At 41.4% G+C, this 27569-nt stretch overlaps 2 protein-coding genes and 1 long non-coding RNA gene across 6 annotated transcripts in view; 1 reads left to right on the top strand and 2 right to left on the bottom strand.

The window, feature by feature from the left end:
- Positions 1–17388, bottom strand: part of LOC147139918 (uncharacterized) — a 70226-nt gene extending 52838 nt beyond the window's left edge. For all 4 annotated transcript variants that reach the window (XR_015088807.1, XR_015088805.1, XR_015088804.1 and 1 more), the window contains exons 1-2: positions 17243–17388; positions 47–157 (exon numbers count right to left, since the gene is read on the bottom strand). This is a non-coding gene — a long non-coding RNA (uncharacterized LOC147139918). The remainder of the gene's footprint in view (positions 1–46; positions 158–17242) is intronic.
- A 591-nt stretch (positions 17389–17979) lies between these two features.
- comtd1a (catechol-O-methyltransferase domain containing 1a) lies at positions 17980–19865 on the top strand. Its single transcript, XM_086046069.1, has 7 exons — positions 17980–18057; positions 18176–18294; positions 18616–18721; positions 18820–18938; positions 19336–19390; positions 19456–19589; positions 19665–19865. Exons 1-7 carry the CDS (start codon positions 18003–18005, stop codon positions 19815–19817), a joined length of 741 nt encoding a protein of 246 aa, XP_085902195.1. The 5' UTR covers positions 17980–18002; the 3' UTR covers positions 19818–19865.
- Positions 19866–20895: 1030 nt separating this feature from the next.
- On the bottom strand, positions 20896–27565 carry LOC147139916 (non-selective voltage-gated ion channel VDAC2). The gene is made up of 9 exons (XM_086046068.1): positions 27401–27565; positions 25607–25678; positions 25465–25514; positions 24229–24381; positions 24075–24127; positions 23391–23618; positions 23102–23252; positions 22941–22998; positions 20896–21666 (listed from the first exon to the last, which is right to left on the bottom strand). Exons 2-9 carry the CDS (start codon positions 25671–25673, stop codon positions 21575–21577), a joined length of 852 nt encoding a protein of 283 aa, XP_085902194.1. The 5' UTR covers positions 25674–25678; positions 27401–27565; the 3' UTR covers positions 20896–21574.
- Between the last annotated feature and the right edge of the window lie 4 nt (positions 27566–27569).

Raw genomic sequence — 27569 nt, 5'->3', positions numbered from 1 at the left:
AATGCTGTTTATTGTTTCGGTCACTTGCGGTGTTGTGTTCACTTGCCTGAATTCCAAGCAAGCCGTGTAGATTTGTGAGCCCTGGTTGGCGACCACTTCAGGATGTATTCCACTTTTCAGCAAAGTCAGCGGGGATAGGCTCCAGTTCACTCCAACCCTAAACAGGATAAGTGGAACAGAAAATGGATGGGATTTGATATGCAATGGATTTGAGGCATTTTTAGGAAAAGTGTATTCCAGGACCAAATTCCATTTTAACGATAATGAATAATTAGTGTCGACTAGACTAAGATCCTCAGACACCCTCATGATTAATTGTTTGTAGATTAATTGTGCCTTGAACCAACTGAGCCAAAAATGGAGTGAACTACTTCGCTGCAACCACAACAGGCATTGTTGACTCAGTCTCAATTAATTTGATGCTGAAAGAAGAACGTGACTTTGGCTCTAATCTAAGCAGTCTTCCACATGGCAACATTAGTATTAATTAACTAATTACTATGTTAGATCCCTGGTTACCTGTTTACATGTGACGTGATCTATTCCAATCTACCATTTACATCTCCACTACATTAATCAGATCAGTCGTGTTACAGCCGCAGACATGCTGATGTAAACATCACGTGGTTTATCAAGACAGACTTTTTTTTTTAAAGCAACATCTTGATAAAACCCTTCCGTCGTCGTCCCTCCATCCTTATTCATAAAAATTATCATCCTCCGACCCCGTCCGTCCCCGTCCTTTAAAAGCGTTTCCGTCCTTACATTCCGTAGGAATGTTGCTAAATTTTGTCACAATACAAAACTGGCATCAAAACAGAGCAGGGATGTCCAACTCCGGTTCCCAAGGGCTACTATCCTGCATGTTTTAGAGATGTTTCCCTCCTCCAACACACCCGATTCAAATGATCAGGATGGTTATAAGGCTTTTGCAGAGCTTGGACCGTAGTTGCCCATGTTTTCCTATGATATTCAATATAACAGTCAATTGAGTGATTGAGTTCATTTTGTCTTTAATCAATAATGACAAAAGTTTACTGAAATACACTTCACTAAAGGTGATACGATTGTTTTCGTGGAAAAAATACCATTTTGTAAAATAAAAGTGACTGTGCAATATGTGTGTGAAATCTTTGTATGTTTCAAGAAAGACAATATTGTAGCTCCAGGAAGCATGAGTGTTGTCTGGAAGCATCGAACATGGTCAGCGAGGGTGTCCTCCTCCTTGACAGGCGCCCCTACGGCCATGGAATTCATTAAGCCCAGAGAATAATTACTCACTGCCGCCATGTGACACCCTCGATAAATGAAACGCGCCGCTTAAGTTTTAAAGGCAAATGCATATTGTGGCCATCACTTCGAGGCTGGCCTTTCCGTGCTTTCGCATTATTTGTTGGAACAATGTGTGACCACAACTTAGTAGCTCAGCCCAGCAGCTGACTACAGATGAATGGGCAATGAGCCGACGAGGTCGGAGAGGAGGGGGGGGAGAAAGGAACTGTATTAAGGACCATGTGTATGTGTCTTCATAATTAATGAATTCTAGTCCATCAGGCTAATCTAATTATGAAGAATGCTTTCATCTGCCATGAATCATCTCCACACTTTGTAAGACTCACTGGGGGAAATAACCCAGACATTTACATTTTTCTTTGTGAAAAGCACAGAGGAAACTTATTGGCTTGACGCAAAATGATTCTTAAAACCCTGCGGCTAATGGCTTTAAAGAAAATGTAATTATGTTTTAATAATTGACAAATTAAGCCCGAGGAGCTTACATTTTTTGCCAACAGTCTTGATCCATAAAGTCACTTTTTCTAGCAGCTGCATGTCTAAAGGAGGTAATTAGATTCTAAGTAAACAGATATAAAACCTCGGCAAACATGCTCAGCGGACAACTAAGGATTTGCGGTGAGATGGAGATGTCATCCACTCCTCACAATGGCATGATGGAAGATAGCGCAACTGCTAATAGGTCCCTTCAATTATAAAATAAAGTATATTTCCAATTCACCCCCACCCCCCGCCCCAATACAACCGGTAATTAGAATAACTCTTTGTACAGGACAATGCAGAGCTACCATAAAGCCAAATAATAGTCAAGTCGGCAAATTCAAGTTCAGCAAATCGTTTTTTGCGTGTTGCGTGCACAACAAAGTTTCATCGAAATTCCCTCCCAACATTTGGAGTTAAACACACCAACATAGAAGAATCCAATCGAGTGGAGTTGCTCATATTACTATACTATAATGTCTTTTAGGGCATTTCGAGGAAAATTAGAAATCAACTGAAATACATTTCACAAAACGTTGGAGCTCACGCAGCTATGATGCACGACACCACACAAAACGTTAGCAGATTTTGTCAAACATGAGCAAATTCAGCTCGGAAAACAAAAGAAGATCTCGGTGTGTCTTCCTTCTTTGGCTTTTTGTGATCCTTGTTTTGAACTGCAAAAAGATGCGTTAAGACAAGGAGAGTGTGAGAATACATTACCTGGAGGGGATTCATGTTCAATGCAGACTGTTTTGAATGCAGGAATCCGAATTTCCTTATGTCTGATTCATTTTTATATTTGCTATACAGAAAAGTAAACCTTTTTACGCATTTGCGCCATGACTAACGCGACTACGTTTTTGATTGTTGGCATTGGTTTAGTGTAAATCACAGTTTGCACAGACGGCAGACGTTTGAGGGTATAGAAGACCACACTTCCCTTATTTCCTGTTGTACAATGTGTTTCAAAATGCTAAATCACGAGTTGATCAACGTCTCGGAAGAGATTGTTTTATCAGTGTCATGGATAATAACTTGAACGAGTCACTTCACATTCACTACACGCAATGCTGTGCGGACATAACACGTCCTTGCTATATTTTCAGAATAGGAAGACATGTGTCATCCTTCCTCCTTCACCTCCTGTGCCCAGAAAAAGAACTTGACAAAAGCCTTCTATAGTTAGGCCGTTTGGAGCTGATGTTCTGTCATTACACGAGGACCACTGGCTCAAAACCAAGAGAAACTTTACATATCCTCTGTCTCCTTCTCCTTTCAACAAGTACTAATGATCTCAACGAGCGGCCGAGACAGGGCGACATAATGCGACTTGAACCTGAATGTGTCATATAAGGTGGGTAACGCAACACGGCCGCGGTGGCAGCACAAAGATCATAAGCCGCGTCGGGAGACGTTCTGTCGTGATGCGAAGGAACAAGCAAGTTCTCAGCTGCCGCCGTTCATCTCCATAATGACAGTGAATGCAGCTGAAAGCCGACGGCTCTCTCCATGGCACCGAGCTCGCCTCTTTCAACTTTGATTAGGTGACTTGCCAGAAGATGAAAAGAAATCATTTAGTGGAGGATAAGTGAGTCAGAAGATAATGGCAGCGCAGGTTGAACATGGAGAATGAATGAATTCCACCTACTTTGACTGATGAAACCAAAGAACCAGGAGAAATCCAAATACTCTTGATATGTTGCAAATGTTCTCTCAGATTGAAATAATCCTGACATAATTGTTAGTAATTTGCCATTAGCTGTGGCTAGATTGTAGCCTACAAATGTGATCACTACTGTCGATAACACTGGTCAACGTCAAATTTTGATCAGAGCTTTGTGTCCCTCATCGTATTTTTGGCGCAGATTTAAAAAAATGTCTTTACTTTTTTTTTCTAGCACATCAGGATTTTGAAATATTTTCATTGTTTGAATTTAAGTATAGATTTTATTGTATTTTTCATATTTTCATTGCAAATTTGACCTATAAAAGCATGTGCAATATGGATGTTACCATGCGTTGTAATTTATAGCTGTGATGTTTCAGAAAAAAATTCCACCTGTTGCTAAACGTAACCCGTAATTCATACATTTTACAAAATATATTACTATAAGACTTGTTTTTTTTATTAGTGCTATTATATTATTGTTATCATTACGAAAACCTTAGGTGCTGTGCAAAAGATTACGGCAGATTTGGAATGAGCACAAAAAAAATCATCTAGGAAAGTTTATTTGCATCTCTGATTCAAAAAATGTTAAGAAAATTAGCTGATCAATGTTGTTAGCTATGAATGTTCTCAGCGATTCGGGACGGTCATGATGAAAACATGATTCATGAGTCCATATTACACCATGCATTCAGTAGCTGTGAAGCGCAACTGAGCCCATCAGAAGTCTCAAAAAGAAACAACAGCTGTCTTGGATGGAAATTCTGACACAGATGTACTCATGCGTTCATATTCGTATATCAAAAACGTCATCGTATATATGCTTCTCAAACAGAAGGCCTTCTGACGATAAAAATCACGGACGTATTTCTTTGGCGGGTGAAACGGCAAGGACATTGCCATCAATAAACGGTGAAATATTAATGGGCGATTGAGAGGATCTATTAGAAAGATTTTCTGCTGTCACATAAAGCAAAAGTGATTTTCTTTCAATAATAGTTAAGAGCTCGGTTTGTTTGGAGACATGTATTAAGCTACCTAACTGATGTCATGACAACAGAGAAACCAGTCAGGGGAACGATTCATTTAGACCCAACTAGGGTTGTCAGAAAGTCATGGGTAGTCAAAGAGGTTCACATTGGTGATGAAGGTCCAACTGGGGTGGCATCAATTCCCACTCAATGCGCTCTCTGACAGTCACCGTGAGATTGAGTGACAACCAGTCCAGGGTGTAGTCGACCTTGCAGGAGGGATGGATGGGGCTGCCATAGAAAATAAGTTAAATGAGCCACCAAAAAAGAAGATGGGCCTACGTAGAAAGTGTCAGCATAGAACGTTAACATCCAGTATCGTGACCCCATGTTTGAAGTTGACAGATTGGTGCAAAGTGATTAGAAAGGCAAATGCTCTCAGGCTAGCGAAACTAGGACATAAATTCATCTTCCCTACCAATTTGATACCACGGCAGCGGGTGTTTTAATCTGGAATTTACAATGATTAGGACATTATTGAGTCGGACAAGTTTCAGGCTGTTAACAACATCAAATTTCTCAAAATGAATCAGTAGGCTGGCATTCATTGCATTGTTAAGCGTTAACGTGCACATTTGAATGTCAAAGGCTTGGGCTTTTAGTGCTGCTTTTATTTGTTTTAATAGGGCAGTTAATGGTTTGTTGTTAAGAGGTCTGTTGAAATATAACAGACACTCCTTTCTGCCACCACATATTGGCACACAGAAAAACAACGAATGAATTTATGATGCATTTTCCCGTTGAGCGATTGAGGCCATTTCAACGAATGCCCATCCCTGTACTAAACCCTTCCGAATGTCTTTCAAAACTTTACAAAGGTGCCCTGACCAAAACAAAACACAATGACAGCAACTGTTTTATGACATCCCTCTCTTTATCTCAGTCTTCTCAAATCACAGAGCCAGAGAGAGAGAGAGAGAGCGAGCGAGCAAGCACAGGGACCTGCAGCGTGTTTAGGAGGAAGATGGCTGTCAGTCGCTGTCAATCATCTGCTTTTTGATGCCATCATCTTGGCACACGCCCGTCTGTCTCCCAGCGAAACATCTATCAAAGAGTCATTCGTGGCAGAGACAGGCGCTGCCGCGGAAACACGAGGAAATCCACACGCTCGCTCATTTCCTTTGCAGCTGCCGCGTGAACTTTGCGAAATCTAGGTCTGCGGATTGTGATGGATGCCGTCGTTCTCAATGGTCCTTCAAGCCAAACATTTGTTAAGATAATAAAATGGATGCTGACATGCTGGTTGCATTCTGTGGGTGAGGCTTTTAAAGAAGCTAGTAGAGCCGTGTTGAATTACTACTAGGGATGGGGTTAATAGTCCATAAATTGATTGTGTTTATTGTTGGATACCTTAATTAAGGCAGTTTGTAAATAAATGTAATAAAGGTATATTGTTAGACTTGACAGTTTTTGACAATTTACAGTTTTACAATTTGGAGCCAGCATTTTTCAAGATTGGTATTTGTTGCCATTTTATTTAAAAAAAAAAAAAACATGATTGTGGATGCTATGATAGACAATGACCGTGTTTTTAAAGCAAAACATTTTAATTAACATGGTAAGAAGCAATTCTTTACTAATGACAGATCTGTTTTGAGTTTGCATGAAAATTAACAGCGCTGGGTGCTCCGCCTATGTGACGGACCGGTCCATCTATCCGTCACTGACGGATGCCCGTAAAATAGGTGGACTAAGCTAGTGAAAGTTTAGTCGGAATCGCCGATGGATGCCTGTTTAAAATTAGAGGCGGATCGGCCTATATATACTATATTTTTACCCCCGGAAAAAAAGGCGAATGACGGACGAAAGATGGGTACCCACGCTGCAAAGACGGATGACAAATAACGGACGCTCAATTTGGAGTAAAATGCCCAATTCTAAAATTGTATTGTATTTTTTCTTTAAAGATGCAAATAATACAAATGTATTGAGGCCGAGTATCAAGGGACCTAAGAATACTGCATAATTGAAAATGTCAGGAAAGTCACAAGTATCAAAATCTTTGTAGATGTGGGGCAGGCCAATCCTAGCCTGCACATAGCTCCGCCCCTGAATTTGAGTCATAGACAAGCCTTGAGATTTTCAGAAGTAACATTATTCTGCTAAATACAACAATGGCATCGAATAAGAAGTTCAGGACATACTGAGATAGACTCTGCAAGTTATTCAAAAATGAACAATAACTCAAGTAAGTGGTCATTCATTTTCCTCATAGTCTATAAAGGAAATATTGCCAAATGTCCAGGCAGCATTTTATGAGTTTATAATTGGCAATGCTTCCACTCAGTCTAGTAGTTTTTGCAACAACAAAAAGCACGGAAAACAACACTTTAAATTTAAAAAATACCTATTTTGTCTCTTTTTATTTATGTCGCATAAAAGTAAATTGCTCCATATGCACTTAAATACGTTTAGTCCATGGCTATAATGATTCAACAATTAAAAATAAAACAAATAGTCGCGTCTAAAGGGGAGATAATGCTTCAACTGAAATTAAAAGTAATTATCATAACAACAGCAATAGTGATTTAACAAAGATTAAAAAGGAAGGCCTGCAGTGATACGAGTGTAATAAACGAATATTGCTGGTTAATGATCAAACTATCCGCTGGGCAAGTCCTCGGGTGATTTATCAAGCGCTAAAAAGATGAAGCTCGTTACAATTTAGCATTACGGGCACACCATGCAAAGGGGATTTTACAAATGTTATTTTTATTATAAAGCACAATAGAAGGAAGGGTCTGCTATGTTCATCGGGGCAGTAGAATTACCAGTGAACCTGGGGGTCAAACATGTGTTCCCAGTACATCAAGAGTTCTCATGGCCAACTTTGATTGCTTCCCTTTGGATCTGCGAGAGATCATTTTGAACAGTATGTCACTGTACTGCTTGATGTCATCAATCATTCCCACTGTCCTTGGCCGAGTGCCTACTTTTCATCTTGTCCGGGAAAGATCACTCACATGCACGCCACACCTCTTTATATGGGTCCAAGAAGGCATTACGATGGCTGAACAGATGACAGACCGAGGATCTGTCTTACTCGGCCGGTCTAAGAAGTCCTTTTAGGGTTGTTATGAGCGTAACTGTGTCTATATTGGAAGTCCTCTGCTGTGTCCGCTGCCTTTGTTGCTCAAGTAAAATCAAACGCGTGGCCTTGAACCCGCACTAAACGGCCAAGTTCATCGTGCATAAAGCATTAAAGATGTGCATCTACAAGATGGTCGCCGGCTGTTTATTGGCACTCACGGCTCCATAAACCATTTTCATCCTTTCGAAGGATGAGACAGACATGCTGTATAGTCCAACTGATGGCGTTTAACACCGAGTATAAACTATAAAACACAATAATAAACATGAGTGGAGCAAATAAATCTGATTCATATTAGCCCTGAGGTGGGATTTATATAAGCTAAGATGGAGTCTTTGGGCAAATTGATGGTACAAGCTCTACAAAGCACTAGTGAGACACTAATATGGTCTTATAAACACGTGGGCAACACTTTAAAGTAGTTTCATCTCTCCTCTTTGGCTGGCCTAAGTGCTTAAGTAATGTATGGCTTTCATAAGCATGTAACGTGGTAGCACTCTCTCCGCGAGAAATATGTCTCCGTCCTCTGGGTGGTGTGATTAAGAGGAAAATACACAGCGCATTGCTGCGGAATAAATTCAAAAGGAGACATAACGCGCAGATTTGAGTAACATGGGCGCCGTGTGACAACAGCAGGGCGCTCTGGCGGAATCCATCACGGGCACACATTGTCCCCTTGGTACCCCCGCTAATGTATCACCTCTGGATCGCAGTAATATCTGCCTGATGGATGCTTTCTGAGCAGGATGGGCCACATGTAGCCCCAGACAGGAGCCTCAATCGCCGGGTGTAGCTTCCAGGAAATGAGACCCATGCTTCTGGAAGTCCATTACACTTGTAGCCGCCTACTCTCCTGAGCTCCTCTCTGTCCATTTATTCGTGCATCTTTTCCCATTCTTCTGTTATCTGCGTGCGTGTTTGCGCCTGTTGGCATGCGTTAGTCACAGGTCTCCACCGAGAGGCCGGCTGCCATCCCGGGGCGATGCCTGGGCTCCTCCAGTCGACTTTACTGCCTTCATTTGGTCTGATGAATGGCCCGTTGGCTTATCAGTCCCACCGCCTGCAATCCCAAGTGGTTCCCCGGAGCCTTGCACTGCCCGCAGCCTCGCTTGCTCAATTCTGCACATGTGTTTTTGCCTCCTCCACTCAGGGTGTGCTCACACTCGTATTCCGCTACTTGGGTACGGACCAAAGTAATCATCAGATGAAAATTTGTACGGGAGGAATATAGCAGAGTCACAAACTGATGTTAAACTTCAACAGGAAGTCACGTCAAATGATATGTTCTATGCAGCCACACTATAGTCTAAACACAACATTCTGATTAATATTGTGTTTGTGGGATATTAATTAAGCAGAAAAATCCAACGTTTTTAATCCATCTCAGGAGCAACTATTTTGCCTTGTACAGCCATTTGCCCGTCGACTGAAAATGGCACCGCAGTGCCGAAAGGCTCGCGTAATGACCAATCACAGGTCACCTGGTTTGTGGATTTGCTCAAATGGCATTCGCAACCTGAGCCCTGAGCACTTGTGATGTCATTTTCAGTCGATAGCAAGTGGCAAAATGGCCGACCCACAGCGATGGATAAAAATGGGTCAACTTTGCTGCGTTTTCCACAAACACAATATTGATTAGAATAAACTGGTGGGGGCACATAGAACATATTGCAAAGAAAATTTTGGACTTGAATTCCCTTTAATATTCCAAACAAAAGTGATATTTTCACAAATAACGACAGGGGCATTTTTTATAGCTGTTTTTCTAAATAGATAAATTGTAGAGAAATGCAGCAAAACAGAAAGAGAACAACCAGGTGTCTGGAACGCTAAACCGTACAAAGATGTCTCCACATAACATAAGAAATGTTTAAAACTAGAGATGACCCCCTTTACAACTAGCAGTAAGTCTCCAAACTTACCAAATGAGAGCGATCAAACTTGACCAAAAGAAGTAGCGGAGCAATCGGATATTTATTTTAACCCAACCTGGCAACTGTGAAGGACACCCGTGCACGCTTACACAGTGACGTGCTAGCATCGGCTAATGCTAACGTTCTGCAGGGCGTGACTCGCCAAACCGAGTGCACGGGAGTGAAACAAGTTCTGCACAGTCCCGGCAAGCACACAGCAGCGCAGGTGTCACAAAGCAAATCCATCATCTTTATTTCTTCCCCAATGAGCTCATATTTTTCATGTGGCTACACCACGCTCACAAAAAATATTCGCTCCCATTCTTCAAGAGACATAAAAGAAATCACAAGTCTCTTTCTGCCGGAAAATAATCAATGCCTTCCAGAGGGGGACTTGTGGCGCGACAAGCGTGGAAAGATGGCAGCGGGATGCAGACGTAGCTCCAGGGGGAAGGGGGCTTCTGGTTGGAGATAGTCGGTGAGGAGCAATGCTTGGGTATGTTATACAGGCATCAAGACTCATCATATTTGACATGCATTCTGGTGTTTACACAGGCTCCACCGTAAAATCCTCTCCAGCTACACAAAGCAGCGCAAGAAGTCGTCAGAAAAGTGGAGACGGCGCTTGCTTTTGCTTTCTCTCTCTCGCTGCGTTCTCCACGCCCTATCTCTTATCCACGCCGCAATTGGCGCCGTTAGCACCTGTCAGCTGACTGACTTCTTGTTCCCGGTGGTTTATGAAAAAAAAAAAATTCATAGCTGCCAGGCTTGCAAGGCCGCATTTCCCATCAACATGAATTCACCACGGTCTTCATATAACATTTGAGCAGGCCCTGTTTTGCTACGCTCCTCCTGTCTGTTGTACACAAGGGGAAATGAAGAGAGTAAATAGTCCTTTTAGAATGTTGCTTTCAATCACAACGGCCTTATGAAAAGCGAACAGTGTACTCGGCTCTCCAAAGCACATTTGCTTTCAATCCCCAGATGTTAGACAACTCCGCTCCGAGTTCTTTATTAGCGTGTCCTCCTCTTTTACTGTAAACGAAACGGAAAAACTCTCAGGAAGCTTTGCCACGGTTGTCCCTCCCTCGCTGTTGGAATACAAACAAGCACTGAAGCCTGTGGTTCACCTACTTTTGGTTTTTAGACGGAGGCATGTTTGGAGTACTCTATGTTCAATATACATTTAGCAAAATATTATTCATATACTTTTAAAGCATACACATTGTTCTGTCAGAGGCATTCATTTTATTGTTCATTGTTGAGCATACAATATTTTAAACGACTGACGTGGTGCGAACAGGCATATAAAACATTAGAAATCTGTCATTATCTGTCAGTATTGATGCAGGTGAGTGTATACCAGAGGTCACCATTTTTTGGCGTGCTGATTAATGCCAAAGGCCAACACATATACATTTCTGAAATGCAGTAACAATAGCAACGTGAGAAATGGACAGCATCTTTGGGGGAATTTTCTAAAAATATATTTTTTTTTTTAAATCAATAAATGCAACTAGAAATGAACAATTGGAATGCCTCTAAAATCCTCTGTAACAAATACATTTGACCAAAAAACTAAAAAAGAAAACAAAAACAAAAAAACTATTGACTGCTAAAGTTCATGACCTATTCTAAGGCCCACACTGCTCTTATCACCAATTAGCTGCCATTTGTGCTAGTTAAGTTGAGTTTTTAGAGCAAGTATCAGCATTTCAAACATCACGGTAACTTTGGACCGTTGACGTCTCGGAATTTTGGCATGCAAAATTGCTTGCAATTGGTGGATATTGCTGACTGAAACTTGTAAGGCAATTGAAGAAGGGGGTTCCCCAAAGTATGACAAGGAAGGGTCAAGGAGAAACAAAAATAAAGTTATAGTGTTTTACTCTAATTTGAAGATGGTTTTTCACCAGATTTTTTAAAAAAGATATCTCACAAAATCTCAATTTCTTTGGACCACATTGTCCAATTTTCTAAATTCTTAGTGAGTTGTACTCAGGTCAAAGTGGGCATTCCAATTAATAACAAATTTGTCAAACAATTTGGTGGTAAATCATAGTTGGTCTCCATGAACACTTTAGTTTGGTCATGATACTGATGCATACTGATTTTGAACTACGCTATTTTTTTCAATAGTCATTTCCAAATTTACCAAATGTCAGTGTGATTTAAAAAGGACATCAATTAACTTTTTTTTATTTTTCAAAAAATGAAAAAGCAGAAAGTAATGTATCCTCATTCATGAGCAATTAAAACCACTTATTGGGGGGGAAATGACAATCATTGTTTGTCCTGATTTAAAATTGTAGCTAAATAACAGCCCCTGTACAAATAAAATGTATATAAACCTGAATTATCTGATATTAGCATCACACATTGTGTTGCAGTAACCTGGCCTCCATTGTGAGGTGACATATCGTGCAAATGAATGCTAATACTGTGCAAGTCTAGTGTCAATGTCAGCCTGCTGCTGAGTCACTTAGTCTTCATTTGTCATCTTGCAGAGTGGACCTGCTGCGTTCCTTCATATCTCCATCTCTCTGTGTGTGCCTTTTAAGCGTGCTGAAAGTCAATTATCCACACCACTTGTCCCTGACATCATTGCGCTAATACAAGCTGCTCTTGACCTTATGTTTGTGTGTCTTGCGCGGATGGGAGTGTCGTGCTTTCCCCGCTGATTGGATTAACTTCAGATGTTGTGTGTGTCCGGGTCAATTACACAAGCCGGGCTATGATGCCGAACCTCAAGCTTGAGACGGACCCCACCCCCTTTCTCTCGCCACCGTTCCACCCCTCTACTCCTTTACACGTCCCTGAAGGGCTGCTCTCTTCCCTTACACGCCATCTCCCAACAGCACCCCCAACACACACACACACACACACACACACCCACAGTCATATCCCATGTGTCTGTCGCACGATGACACATAACGCCTGAAGAAACACTCCATCGCCGCGTCCACGCCCTCTGTCTCTTTGTGTTCCCTTCCTCTTGAGTCCAGAGGGGTCATCTCACAGGGAGAGCTCATAATCAACTCAATTAAGTGAGTCTGATTGCCATGGTAATTGGTCTGGGTTATAACATTATCATTAGCGCCTCAAGTGCGGTCACAGTGGGACACAGCAGTCAGATGAGAGGGAGACTAATAGCAAGGGGGTGCATTTTGTGACCCCGGACAGGAAGTGAGGCAAATATTGAATTTGGTTTCATGAAAATGTAGGCTTGTCAATGAAACAGACTCCATGTACTGTGAATCATCATATGGTGGAAGGGGCGTTCATTGCAGAGCATGGTGGGGATTTATTTGAAGGTGTTTATTTGAGAAGAGGCCCGTTTACCATAACTGGCCGATTGTTACTTCCAAGTTCCAATGAGAGGCAGAACTAATTGTTTCCACACCGCCACATGTGATTATACAAACAGAAATTAACTGTGATTTTCTTCATTGTTAAATTCATTTGCGAGGTATGTGCTATCCTGTTGCTACGACGTCCCGCTATTTACATAGCTTGTGCAGCTATCGGCACACCCACGGTAGATGGTAGAATGCTAACGTCAAAATAGCTACAGGGGGGGGGCCTCGCTGGACAGAGTTCCATACCTATGCCTGCGGCTTAACAGAGTGCCTTCTTGTGCAATGTACACTACTGAAAAAATATAAACGTAGAATATTTTACCATTTACACTGGTCCCGACATACAAGGTTGCAAGTAAGGCGGCAGCTATAGAAGATTTTTTTATAATCGAGTATTAATCAAGTAATCAGCTAAAAATGGATTTCGCATAATTAAACACAATAACACGCATGTGATGTGCAGGTATTGTTTTTGTCCACTCGGGGTCACCGTCCTCACATTCTGCTATAGTATCTAAACTACTGTATAATGTCTTTCCACAAGGTAGTAGGTAGGTGTTTTTGTCCTGACTAGAGCCACAATTCTAACGAGTGGTACAGTGCAGCGTTTGGTTTCCATCGTCGGTGTGCTGATAGCTGCGTGAGCTATGTAAACAGTGTCGACATCATTCGCTGTGCAATGAAATACTTTACGCAGAGGCGGAGGAATATGTCCTAACACAGCCCAACAAGGCACTCGTAACCTCCATGCTTACCGTTTTTCAATTTGATGTCCGTCTGTAATTAATGTCGCTAATTGCTTTTCAGAGGCTCTTGAACCTAGCTATTGCAATTGGAAAAAATATGGTATATTGACAATGAAATGTTTCCGTGTGACACAAAATAAAGAGCAGAGGTTCTCCCGGTAATTGTTTCCAAGGATGTGACGTTTTCTCTTTTTTTCTTGGCTTACTCAAAGTGTCAACACCTTTCACACACGCAAGCATTTTTCTCTGAGCTTCACACGGCCCATTTGATCTCTCTTGAGTACTGTCAACTTACCGTGCGTATCTATGGAAATTCAATTCTGCATTTATTTACACTCTAGGTTAATAGAATAGATGCTCTGGGTGATTTGTAAGTCAAACAACCACACCTGCCATTCATCTCTGTTTGTTTGTTTCCTTTTTTTTATGCCAGGAAAGATCTCCGGTTTTGTTCTGTGGGGCCCGAACGCACAAAAGAGAGGATCGTCAGGGGTTGAATGGCTTATCCTCAACATTCATATCTAATACAGCTTTAATAAAGCTAGATTTACATGACTGAAAAGCAGCAGGTGTTGGGCATATTTCCTTACAAGCCCATTGTGATGCAGGTCCCCACGAGGCCTATATATACCGACGCTCTTTATGTACACACATGTGCAGAGGAAAGCTACAGGGCAGCGCCTTGGCCCACTTTGAGTGAAACCGGTGTCAATACAATCGTCATCGCGCGTGCGAGCCACTTCCGGGAGCGTCAAAGCAGACTTGTCACGCTGTCAAAACAGAAGACGCACATGCCAAAGTTGTCAATTGAACGCCGCCGCACGTCCGTCAATCTCTCCGTTGTGCTTAGCGTCACTGAATATTCATGGATGCTTATCTGTCTGCTCACAGCCAAAGTGACTAGTGCTATTAAGAAGCATCATAAGGCACCCGCCTCCTCCCTTATTTTTTATTTATTTATTTTTTGCTAAACACGCTGATGATGCAACAGCAGCTTGGCTTCACCAGCATGTCAATACAGGCCTCGCTGTGTGCTCTGTGATGGTGTCACAGGTCAATTCAACAAGAGGAAAGTGATATTACCTCCCACACAGGGAGGCTCCAGCCTGGCTCGTAATGTGGGGATTAGCTAAACAACAGTGCCACTTGCTGGTAAAATGAAGATACTACAAAAACATAAAGCGAAACTCGGGAGTGTACAATGTCATAGGGACTTTGAATGTGTACAATTAATTCTACTGTAGCACTGTAAACTTGAAAGTTAGGTGGGACATGTATAACGCTCACGTCTTCCACATTAATATAATTTTACAACTGGCAATTTCCATGGAGAAGGTCTGTGATCTAAATTAGGGGTTCGAAGCATAAAGTAAGTCACATTGGGATCATGACGATAACATGGAATAGTATTGGGGAAAAAAATGCCAGTGTCCAGTCCAGTTAAAAGTAGACCTGAATGATTTTGAAAAATAATCAAATTATGATCAAAATAGTGTGACTGTGATTAAATATGGAATTATTTTTTCAAAGTCCTCTGCTCATGTATTTTTTTTTTTAACAAAAGGCAAGCAATAAATTAATCTGTATCACAATTATTATACATAAATGTTTTGGTTTGGGTCTTTTTCAACATTTCAGTAGCCCAGATTTTTGGGGTGTGGCTATAACCAAGCCCAACTATGCACCAGGGCTTCCAGGCATTAGTTGGCTCTCCCCCACTCCTCTAAAGCGGAAGTCAACCCAAACATATTTTTTTCAAGCATATGTTCTATGCAGGCCCACTAAATGAAACAGAGCATTCTGATTAATATTGCGTTTGTGGAATATGAGTTAAGCAGTAAAATCCACCCGATTTTAGCCATCTCAGGCTTTGTCACTTCTGTCGACTGAAAATGACATCACAACTGCTCAGGGCTCAGCTAACAACCAATCATGGCTCATCTTCAGAAAACAGGTGAGCTGTGATTGGTCGTTACCTGAGCAACCGTGATGTCATTTTCAGTCGACAGAAGTGACAAAATGGCCACCCCCTGAGATGGCTAAAAGTGGATGGATTAACTCTTATTCCACAACGCAATATTTATCATATTGCCTTGTTTCAACTAAAGTGGGCCTGCATAGAACATATTGTTGAAAAAAACATGTTTGGGTTGACTTCCGCTTTAAGTATTGAGCAAAGTAATCTTAGGTGCCCCGGTCACCAGTCCACCCGCTAGCTAGTCACCAGTCCGCTAACCTGCCAAATCGCCATGTTACGTAGACTCACATATGACATAAAAAAAACAAGCGAGATGGTGACATATTGGACAACAAAGCCCATCTGTTCTCTCTAATAGGGATGGGGAAATTATTCTATGCTTGGAACCAGCATATATTAAACGACTAACTTTCTTATTTGCCAGGTCGGCTGTTTAAAATATAGTGTGCTTTCACTCCGCTTCATCAAAACAGAGACCTCTTGAATAATTTTGTTTCATATTAGCAGCTGAAGTTGTCACTTTTGTTTTCTTGTGTTGATTTTGCTACCTCTGAGAGCGGGCGAGGATGTGCGCCGCCGTGGCACTCTTGACAGTCACGGCCGCGAGGAGAAACACTGGCGTGCAGATGGCGGCGGCGCACTTGTTCGCTTTTTCATGGCTTAAACCGACACAAAAAGCAGCCAAGGGACCGGGGCTTGTCTGCAAGAACGTCCCGGGGAAGAGTTGGTACTTGGCACAAGTAGCAGAAACAATTAGCGTCATGGATCCAGAGGCCCGAAGCAGGGGGGGGGGGGGGGGGGGGGGGGGGGGGACAAAGATGGCGGCAAAACACAGCGACCCATTTTCACTGAGAGGACCTTTAGCAGAGCTGTGAGAAATCCTCTTCCTTTCCTTCTTGTCAGAGCCCAAACTTTTTTGTTTTTTTCCCCAGACAATTCACGTCATGGCTCATTTCACTGATGTGTTCTTGTTTGTGCATTTCTAATGAGAATGCAGATAGAGGAAGAGTTGTGTCCTTGGAGAAACCTCACATCCCACCCACATCCCAGAATTCACCGCTTCCCCTTAGCCTGTCTGCAGGTTTGAAGCTGCAGCGGAAACGCTCATCCAAAAACAATCTTTGCGTACAAAACGCTGCTCATTATATTTTACCTGCTTTGAAGAAAAGTTAAAAGGGTAATCTATAAATTGAGTACAGACGAATTCTTTTATAATGGGAGAGAGCTGCTCAGGAGGGACACACGAACACATTTAAAGAAACAAGAAAAACATGGAAGCTAGGTACTTGGTGCTTTAAATATTGTGGCATCACAAGGCAACAGACTGTATATTTCAACAAGAAATACTGTAGATGACCTTAAATGTGCTGAACACTCTCTGATTCTGTATCACTATTATTTTGGGCAATCAAGCCATAGCCAATGTGGAGCACAATTAGGGTAAATCAGAATATTTATTAATCTATTATTTATCATCATCAGAATTATGATTGTTGTTATATTTACATCGTGAATGCATGTAATGGGATAGTTTATTATTAGTATTTATTTATTTTTACCGTATTAAAAGCCGGAAGTGGACGACGTAAAACACATGACGTTAGCAAGCACCGCAAGCTAATTTGTGCGCCGTATTTTCAACCTCAAATTTTGAGATGACGGAACAAAACTTTGCCTACCTGATAGATATTTGATGTATTTTACATCCAGTTTGTGGAGGCCCAACATTTGTCAAGAAAAAGGGTGTGAGAAAGACTACGCCCATTTATTATTTCACAGGTGGGTAATCCAGGTGGAGAAAGTAAAAACCCTGCCACAATTTGGCTTTAGCCACGGGTGCTTCTACTCAACCGGCAGGTAAACGAGCTCAGTTGATTAGAAGCACCTGTGGCTAAAACCGAACTGTGGCAGGGTTTTTCTTACTGGACCTGGATTACCCACCTCTGCTTATTTTAAATAAGTATAATTAAAGTCATCTTTTTTATTTTTTTTATCTTATTGTTTGAAACATTTTGGTTTTTTTTTATGTGTGTTCACAATATCACGATCGCGTTGGGGGAAAATTGTATCTCTTAAAAGCACAAACAAACATTACATCAAATAGAGAAAGTCATTTTTAACATTTGTCATTTTGTAAAAATAACACACACACACGTAGGGACTCACCAATTGTACGGATATGTGGAAAAAAAATATGAATTTCACCAATTTTGGACATAGGTAAAGTCAATTTCAAGTTTGACACTCAGTTTATTGCACTATTAATAACTGAATAAAATGTACAATGATTGACAAATAGTGAAATATTAGCATTAATGCAACAGGACCAAAATATCATTGCACACTGAGCGTCACTGTCCAAGGTCAAATAAACACATGTCTTACAGTGAACATTGGAGTCAAACAAAAACTGATCAATCCCTTCTTAGGCGAGAGAACATGGCTGCACGCATCCAGTTTCTATTCTTCCTTGGACTCTCTGTGCTACTCATAGGTAAACGCTATTGTGTGTGTGTGTGTGTGTGTGTGTGTGTGTAGGGGTGCGTGCGTGTGTGTGTGGGGGGGGGGTGTAAATTGGATGGTGGCAAAGTGAATGTGATGTTGTCTTGAAGGCTTGGGAAGGTCTATGATTGTTGGAAAGAGTCACAGTCGAGGAAAGGATGACCCAGTGCTGCAGTATGTTGTCAACAACTCGCTGAGGGAGCATCCAGTTCTCACTAAACTCAAACTGGTAAGTAATAGAGAAGGTAGGACATATAAAATGTCGCTTCTGGTTTTGAGCAGTTAATCTATTGGACACTAGATGGCAGTGTGCCAGAAACCATATTGCAACACAAGTACGTTTATTTTTAAACATCTTAAGGGAGTTACATCGCTAAATACATATTTGCCCTATTAAAGACTGGCATTAAAGGCTATCCCCCTTATTTGCACACAACTGGGCATAAAACTTGCAAAAAGAAGCAAAATTCACCAACATCATCAATGATAATTGTTCAAACCTCAAATTTTATGTGCCTTATGAGGTCTATGATTTATCCTTTAATTTCAGAGAACTCTCGATGACCAATGGAATCGCATGATGGTTTCCAGTGAACAAGCCCAGTTGATGGCCAATCTCATGAAACTGATAAACGCAACCAAGGCTATTGAAATCGGTGAGATTACACCCAGCCCAGCAACATTAAATACATTTTACAAAAATTATTTGGAATGCATCTTAATTGTGTTTTATTCCCTTTTTTGTACCCTAAAGGAATGTACACGGGATACAATGCACTCAGTATGGCTTTGGCCATGCCAGAGAATGGACGCGTGATAGCGTGTGAAATAAACAATGCCTACGTAGAAATTGCCAAGCCCTTTTTTAATGAGGTAACTTCATCTGGCAAGTTCATTTAATGCAGATGTCACCAAACCTTGTGAAACTTATGGGTGCTGATAAACAGTTTGATACACACTTCTGAAATAACACATTTGCTCAAATATTATGTTATCATTAATATATAATGATGCACATCAATGTGAGGACACTAACCATAATAATGATTTCTCACAACAATTATTAACAAGGATAACAAGGTAATAAACAATAATACACAGCACTTCATTTCTGTAAATCTCTTTGAGCGTTTACGTTTCCAAATGATTAATTCTAACATTCTTTAGAAATCCAACACATTCTTCTGAAATCACGATGTCTGTCAAAATGTCTGAATAGAAAAAAAGCCTTACACAACAGTATCTTACATTCAATATATTTTTCCTACAGGCCGGAATGGAGAATAAGATCGACATACGACTACAGATGGCAATGACAACGCTTGGTAAGCGATTTGTGATGAAAGTTGACTCTCACTTGAATTGTTGACATTCACGATATTTCCTGTAGATGAACTGATAGCGGCTGGTGAAACAGGAACCTTTGACTTTGTGTTTATCGACGCTGACAAATCCAACTACGATGGATACTATGAAAAGTCCCTGGAGCTCGTTCGGAAAGGGGGCATCATTGCCATCGACAATGTAGGCCCACAACTTGTACACAATGTACTGGATGTGGAGCAGATGTTCAGTGTGTGTGTGTACTGGTGTGTGAAGGTGCTGTGGAGCGGAAGGGTTGTGGATCCTGCCCCCGATGACGTCACCTCCAGGACTCTGGATGCTCTCAATAAGAAGCTCCACAAGGACCAGAGGATCGATCTGAGCATGCTCACTGTGGGGGATGGGCTGAGCATTGCCATTAAACGCTAAATGGCCTTCAAGGTCATTACATTTGCATTAAAGACATGTTTTGTGGTATTCTTGATTCAGGACATTACATTCTTTGCAGTTCACTATTCACTAGTGGGGAACTTGGCCATCATTTTTGCTGAAAAACTCACCTTTTCATTTGTTTGTGCTTTCTGAAACAACTTTTGATGCCACAAGATGGCACCAAAAGCCCCATTGAAAAAGGAAAAAAGTATTGCTGTCTGTCAGGAAGGTGCCAAGTTTAGCCTGGATTGTTACAGAGAGTCATTGTGGCATGTGCATTCACGACATGAACTTGGGTTGCCTTTCCAAAATCAAATCATTTGTACGCCATGAATTTGAAATGCTAAACAGTTTTGGGATTACAGTTTGAGGTTTATTTATAGTTTGCACAATAAAAATAAGCCATTATAAACTTTCTTGGTTGGGGTCGAATACTCAGTTTTAAAAGGGGAGCTTTTGGAGACATTTTTTGTTGACCTAATTTTTACAAAAGGAAAAGTCTAGTGCAGCGTTTCTTCACCTGTGAGGTAAGGGACCTACAGTATTTTACATGTCACCAAACATTCTTAAATAACGATCTCGTCTCAGTTTACTCACAAATTTACTCACTCAGTGTGAAATCTTGGCCTGTTTAATTGACCGCTGAACTGATACACTCACAGGAAGCCATGACTTGTGCTGTGTGAATTGCAGTAGGTGGACACACAGGCTCTTTGTACCTGCTGCCATCTAGTGGAGGAGTGCATTGCTTTGCCAATCACTATTCATCACTGGCATATGGATGAGCAAGGATACATTTGTAATTTATTAATTTCCGACAAATTAAGTGAAATAGAATCACTTCCCACAGCACCTCTGATGACCTCTCACAGGACCCTGGCTGCGAATCACTGATCCAGTTTATTTGTTCAGTAACCATTATGAAATACATAGACAATGTTTAACTAACATTCCTAACAGTCATGATAGGGCACAACTATACGTATTGTGCGTAATAAAATAAAGAACAGTAACATTATCGTCACTGTAACAAATTCAAGGCAGTTGTGTTTTGTGGGAACACTTCATGAGCCAGTTGTAGGTTGGAGAATTTATTGAAAAGGTAACAGACAAAAGGACCTCCATATCCTCTGTGTAGTGAGAGGAGACTTACAGTTAACTCCTCTTTAACATTTCATTTCATAAGTTTGGCATCGCTTTCAAGCACTCTGAGCCTCCCAGTGTGTGTGTTTTTTTTTTTTTTTTGTTGGTGTGGTCGGCCGAGTGGACTGTTTTCTGATGACCGACGGGACGCCGTTGTGTGCGTAGGGAGGGGGCTTGCAGCTGTATTTAAATAGCAACGGAAGAAAGCCGAGTGTACTTAAAAACTGAGGAATATCAGACGGTGGTGTTTTAAGAAGAAGAAATCACAGTGGGGATGACAGCACTCACCACACAAATACGAAGTGTCTGGTAAGATGACAAAGCCACACAGGCACAGTGACGCACAACTGGGACTGTATGGGATTTATGGCAGTGCTGGACAGGAACCATGACGTTGCGGTTATATAAATAACATGCCACCCGACTCTCGCCACTAGAAAGCAACAAAAAAGCACCAGCATGACGGCGGTGCTCACTCAAGTTAAGAGTTTGTTGTTGTAGCCTTTGTGAACCGGATCTCTTCCAAGATGTCCCCACTTTTGCTGGTTGGGAAATGCGTAAGGCCAAATTTCTTCTGATATTCCGGAGTTCCTAGGTGTGGGAGGAGAAGCTTAGGCCTCCAGTTCCAAGCCTAGACCCAGCTTGTGGCCTCCGGCGTTGATGTTCTTGCCGTCAACCAGGCCGGCCAGGGTGAGCTTCACGCCTGGACAGGAATGGGAGATGACGTTAGCGGGACTGGTTACATGTTCAAACTGCATATTAGGGATGCACCGGTACTGATATAAGTACCCTTCAATACTACGGCATCGATACCACTTCGCTAGCCTAACATAGCCCTTCCGAGGAGAAGCCACGTCAGCTGTATGGAGATACTTAGGTTAAACACTTTATATTTTGAAAGGGCCTGATTTAAAATCAACAGATGTTCGGTTTCATGTGTTTTTTTTTTTTTTAATACCATTTACGCTGCTGTGATGTACATCTCAATTGTGACAAACAAATTGTAATGGTGTCACTTGAACCAAGCAGTGAAAATCCAGCCTTAGTGTTTTTCTCAATCTAGTTCGGACATTGCTAAATATAACTTTAAATGATTCAGACATAGGGCTGCAAAATATATCAAAAAAAATATCGATATCGCGATAATGGCCTATCCAATATGCATATCGCAAAGACATGCAATATTTTTTTTATGGAATTGTATGCTTGTGTCTGAATTTGACCAGTCAGATGCAGATTTAAATGCGTATTGCCACCCAATAGTTGGACATTATTAATGGGAATTACAATTAATTAGCCAAGAACACATTGAGCTTGCTTATTTTGCTGCATGAAAAAAAATATTTCATTAGATATGGGCTGTCACTTATATAGCGCTTTTCTACCTTGGGTACTCAAAGCGCTAAGCCGTGATTGGTCGTTGTGAGCTGTTGTGATGTCATTTTCAGTCGACAGAAGACAAAATGGCTGCCCCCAGATATGGCTAAAAACGAGTGGATTAACACTTATTCCACCAACGCAATATTTATCAGAATGCCCTGTTTCAACTAGTGGGCTTGCATAGAACATATTCTGCCAAAAAATATGTTTGTGTTGACTTCCGCTTTAACTATAAAACAAATAAGAAACGTTAAGTGCTGCACTAACTGAGCGTGCCTCCTTGAACCCAGTGACAACATGTTCTTACAGCCCTGCAAAAACTGGTTCATTGCACCCATCTGGTAACCCGTCAGAAAGCATAAACAAAATGCGAACAACAGAGCCGTAAAATAAGATCTGGGATTTATCCACATGTACACTGAACCGAGCATTTCTATAATTGGATATGTGAAGAGATCAACGACTTTCGGGTTATCAACTGCACATCACTGTCGCCACCAGCGTACAATAACTTACAGACAGGTGTCGCCCAGCCTATTAGAGCTCTGGTGCTACCTTAACAATTTATGAGTCTTACATGATGGAACGTCTACTCACCTGGTCTAAGGGTCTGTGTGTAGCCAACACCAACAAGGCTGTTGTTGTTCACTTTAGCCTGCAAAAAAACAAAAAACAAAAAAAGGAGGGGGCGGGGGCACATGTTTAAGTACTTTTACAACTTTGCTTTTGTTTCACCACCTTGCGCCTACTGTACTTACACTGACGGAGGCATCCTTGTCCAGCTGGTATTTGGCGGCGATGCCAAAGCGTGTGCTATTGCTGCCTGCGGTCCACGCCAGGTTGACGGCAGTCTCAAGCTTGTCGCTCACCTTCTGGTAGATGGAGCCGCCAAACTCCGCTCCGTCGTTGCTTTAAAAGAGCACGAGAATCGGGGAGATATCACAATTCAGACACTTAAGTGGTTTTCTAGTAACATCTGTTGTCAATTGGCGCGAGAGAAATGAAATGTAATCAAATAAAGTCATCTTATCGGCTTGTGTTACTTACACGTTTGTGTGCAGCTGGAAGTCTCCCGTCTTGTAGCCGATGGCAAAGTTGTTCTGGGTCATCTTGGACTTGGCAGTGTCGAAAGTCATCTGGTAGCCGGCGAGCCAGCCCTCGTAGCCGACGACCGCGGCGCCATGGATGGTGGGGCCGGCGAAATCGAAGTCCACGTCGCAGCCCAAGTTCACGTATTCGCGCTTGTAGGCGGTTTTGACTTTGCCGCTCTTCTTGCTGTCAAGGTACAACACAAGTAAATAGACTGGGCCTGGAAAACCATCGCCAAAGTCGTCATTCTGCTTTTTGTCTACTTTAAGTTGAGTTATAACAACCTCACCTAATCTCATGCTCGTGTTTATTTGCCATTCTTAATATGACACAATGACCCCTTGTACGTGACTTTATCCCTGACATTATACTCCCCCCCCCCCCCAAAAACAGCTGACAGAAAGCAATAAAGCTCTCAATTGGAACTGTACGTGCTTTTTGTTGAACTTCATTTTAAGAAAGGCGTGAACGCCTGTGAAAGTCAGAAACGTGTTTAGCTGTCAGTGACAGACATGTTCCACATTCGGACTGCAGTGTACAGATCATGTTGCTAATGTATGATGTAGGGATGCAGCAGGCAAAGTAGACCATCAAGAAGTACTGTAAAGCATTCAATTGAAGTATCAAGTCAAATTATCATACCCAGTGTTAGGCGAGAAGGTGGTGTCAAAAGTCAACTTCAGTCCCTTGGCGATCTACAAGAAAATAAATTATTGGATGGATGGATGGGCGTTGTGTATTCATTGTGGTTTCACCGTCTTTATAAATTGTGTTTTATATTATTCCTTGACCTTACCTGATCTTCAATTGTGATTTCTGTTCCCAGGGTGTTGTCGGTGTTCCACTTTTCAGTGAAGGTCAAGCCATACTCTGCCCTCTTGTATTTGGTTTCAAGGCTGCCGACGACTTTGCTGGTGTCAGTGTTGGAGGACCCAGATGTTTTGAATTCCTTAAAAAGAATAAAAAAATAAAAATAAAAATCGCAACAAGCTATTAAAAACAGCAAATACCATCTTCCCACTACCACACACTTTCTTCTAGTACAGTGGTTCTGAAAACTTTTCACACCAAGTACCACCTCAAAATATACTTGGCTCTCATAGTACCATTATAATGCCCTCTATGTACATTAAAATGCAGTAGCGTAGTAGGACGAAATGTTCATCAAAATCATGCCAGTGATTCTATAAAGATACATGTTAAAACACTGGAAGCCATTGTCACATTGCGCATAGCTTGAATATTAACACGGCACTTAAAAGAACATAAACTACTGAAGTAATGATTCAATAAAAATATTGTGCATAATGTAGCAATTGTATCTGAATGAGTGAGAAAACAAAAAATCCAAAAGATTACTTATTTTATTGTATTGTAATGTACTTAAATACAACAGAACTGTACTTAAATGTATATTAGATAAAAATTAAAACGTTTTTACCTAGATTTTTTTTCAGGTAACAACAGTGGTACATGTCCCACACTATATGTAGTACTTTTTACTTATTAACTTACACTTTGAGTAGGCATCAGTATGTTGCTTTTCTCATATTGTACATTGCACATCATAAGAGTTCTTCAAAGACAGGTGGGATACAATCGCAGAAGAACCTCTAAAGATGAATGCCCCAAAAAAAGTCCAGCTTGGATTTCAACACTTCTCCAAAAATTATGCATATCTTATGGGACTTCAGATAAATGAGCATCTCAAATGATTAACTCCACAAGTGCCTATTTCTTCCTTTTGTTTGGTGATGCCACCACAGATACAAAAAAGTATTGGCAAAGAGGAAAATGGTGTCAACCACCGAACCGGAATTTACGCTACCGTAGGCTACACAGTACAATACGTTTAATTCCTGGGTTCTACATTTACAGTGGCCACCAATTTTCTGTATCGGTATGACATTAACATAATGAGACTATAATGCCATACAGATTGCAAATGCATAAATCAATGACTAAACTATTTGACACCAAGCAGCTTCTACAGTGTGTATCCGGTGCGAGCGTAAATAAATACTACAATTACCACTCCACTAGCTGACTTTGTCTTGACATCGAGCTTCACCAGGCCGAATCCTGAACAAAGAATTGTTTTGATTAAATCCTGTCAGAGCAGACTGCATAGTAAAATAGTTGCATTTTTTCAATTGTCACACATGAATTCCTACCATAGCCCTTGTTGAAGATGTCCTTGGCTGACTTGCCCAGATCAACATATGAGGGAGGCACGGCCATTGTTTCTGCGGAAAAAGACAAATATTTATATTTTCTTTTAATTATGAACAGAACATTTATTTACAGTGTGCAAACCATTCAAGGGTATGAAAGACCATTGGGGCAATTTTTTGATTAAAAAAAAAAAAAAAAAAAAAAGACAAAACATTTAGTAACCATTTTTGCCCAACCACCACCCCAAAAAAAATAATGACTATGCAATTCACTTATATTTGGACATGGCATGCTCAGTTACTACCACCAGACGTAACACTCCTCCCCCAATAAACATTTCTTATAATTATGACTTTACAGCAAGTTTTGTGAGGGTCAGTGCTGGACTACAGCACATTCTGACTTAGTTACCATTTAATTACTGTCCCATTTTCTTCTTTTCAGCGTGGCCCCAATAGTCATTCCCACAAAGAGACTCAAGCAGCAATTACTTTGAATTTAAACTTTACAAAAATGGTGAAGCAGCACGTGTAGAGATGCAATATAAAAACAAGCATTTTTTTAAATAAACGGCTAATATTACTGCAGGTTAGAGCCCATCTTCATCATGTATTTATTATGAAAGACGTATACCACACCCCTGTGGCCGTGACATACACCAGTAGAAGCAGCATAATGTCAGTAGGCAGCGAAAGATTGAAACAGGTGCACACTATTCAATCATTTACTTTTTCAAGTATGTCGTAACCTTTTTTTATGTCAAATAAAATAATGACGACTGCTATGTTTTTCTTTTAAAACTGTGTTTTTAGGAAGCTGGAAAGGATTGATTGCACTTTCATTCATTCATCAATTTGACAAAATTGTTTTGAGTCACGAATGCGGTCATTGAGCGAATTCAATTCTAAAGTCAAGGTGACACTGTAATAACAAGCAAGGGATGGGCAGCACATCTGCCTCACTGGAGAGAGGTCATCTGTGTGGAATTTTCATGGTCTCCCTGTGCTCGTTTGTCTCTTCTTCCTACATGCCAAAATGCGCATGTTAGGTAAAAGACTTTAGATAAATTGTCCGTAGGTGTGAATGGCTGTTTAATTTATGTGCTCTGCAGTTTCCAGCTCAGTGGCGACTTTCGCTGACCTTCTGAGCTGAAAACCAGCAAACCAAGCTGTGTCCCAGAACACCACGATAGAACAGATGTCTTTACAAATGTAAAGCTAAGTTTACGCTTATGTTTCAGGATATTGCAAATATTCACCCAGCGCGCTTTCAGATTTGCTTCGCCGTGACTGCTTAGCACGTAACCATGACGTACTCATCAACTCCGACTGGCCTCACAGCCTATGAGCAAGGTTAATGTGGGTCGGATTGCCATTTCGGCGCCTGTTTCTTATCGTGAGTTGGTTTAAAAGTTAGGCGGGGTGGAGAGCACATGCTGCCGCTAATTAGCAGCACGTCAAAGTGATGTGCGTTGTCGAGGGGTGTCACTCGGGAAAGGCCAAAGTACGGTGAATGCATTATTAACCGAACCCAAAGACATTAGTCAAGTGCAAAACACACGGACTGTCATTGCAATACCGTAATGTGAATAAAATGCTTTTTTTTCCGAAAGGAGTTAGCAGGGTTTAATCTTACATGAGTCAGGCGCGACGTGCCCCAGCTAGCGGAGCTAACGCTGCTAAAGCTAGCAGAGTTACCGGCGAGTGGCAAAAGCAAGTCAGACAGTTCATTTCAGCGCGTTAAAAAATCGACGGGGATGTTTCAAGCTAACAACGTTGAAACGCATCTCTTACCGGTCAGAGGGTTGTCTAGACGTGAGCTAAAGTGACTTTTGGACCGATTTTCCTCGAACCGCACGGGCGAGGCAAGCTTGACCGGTTGGAGGACGAGCTGAAGGAGACTGCGCTCACATGAAACCCGACCTATCTCATCCTGCCGTAGGACCCGGGCTGGCTATCATTT

Source organism: Filicampus tigris, chromosome 11 (assembly GCF_054856515.1).
Source record: "Filicampus tigris isolate MCC_2025a chromosome 11, RoL_Ftig_1.0, whole genome shotgun sequence".
In the NCBI taxonomy this organism is placed as follows: Eukaryota; Metazoa; Chordata; class Actinopteri; order Syngnathiformes; family Syngnathidae; genus Filicampus; species Filicampus tigris.
Note: the sequence above shows the minus strand (reverse complement) of the source record. Positions and strands in the feature narration are given on the sequence as shown.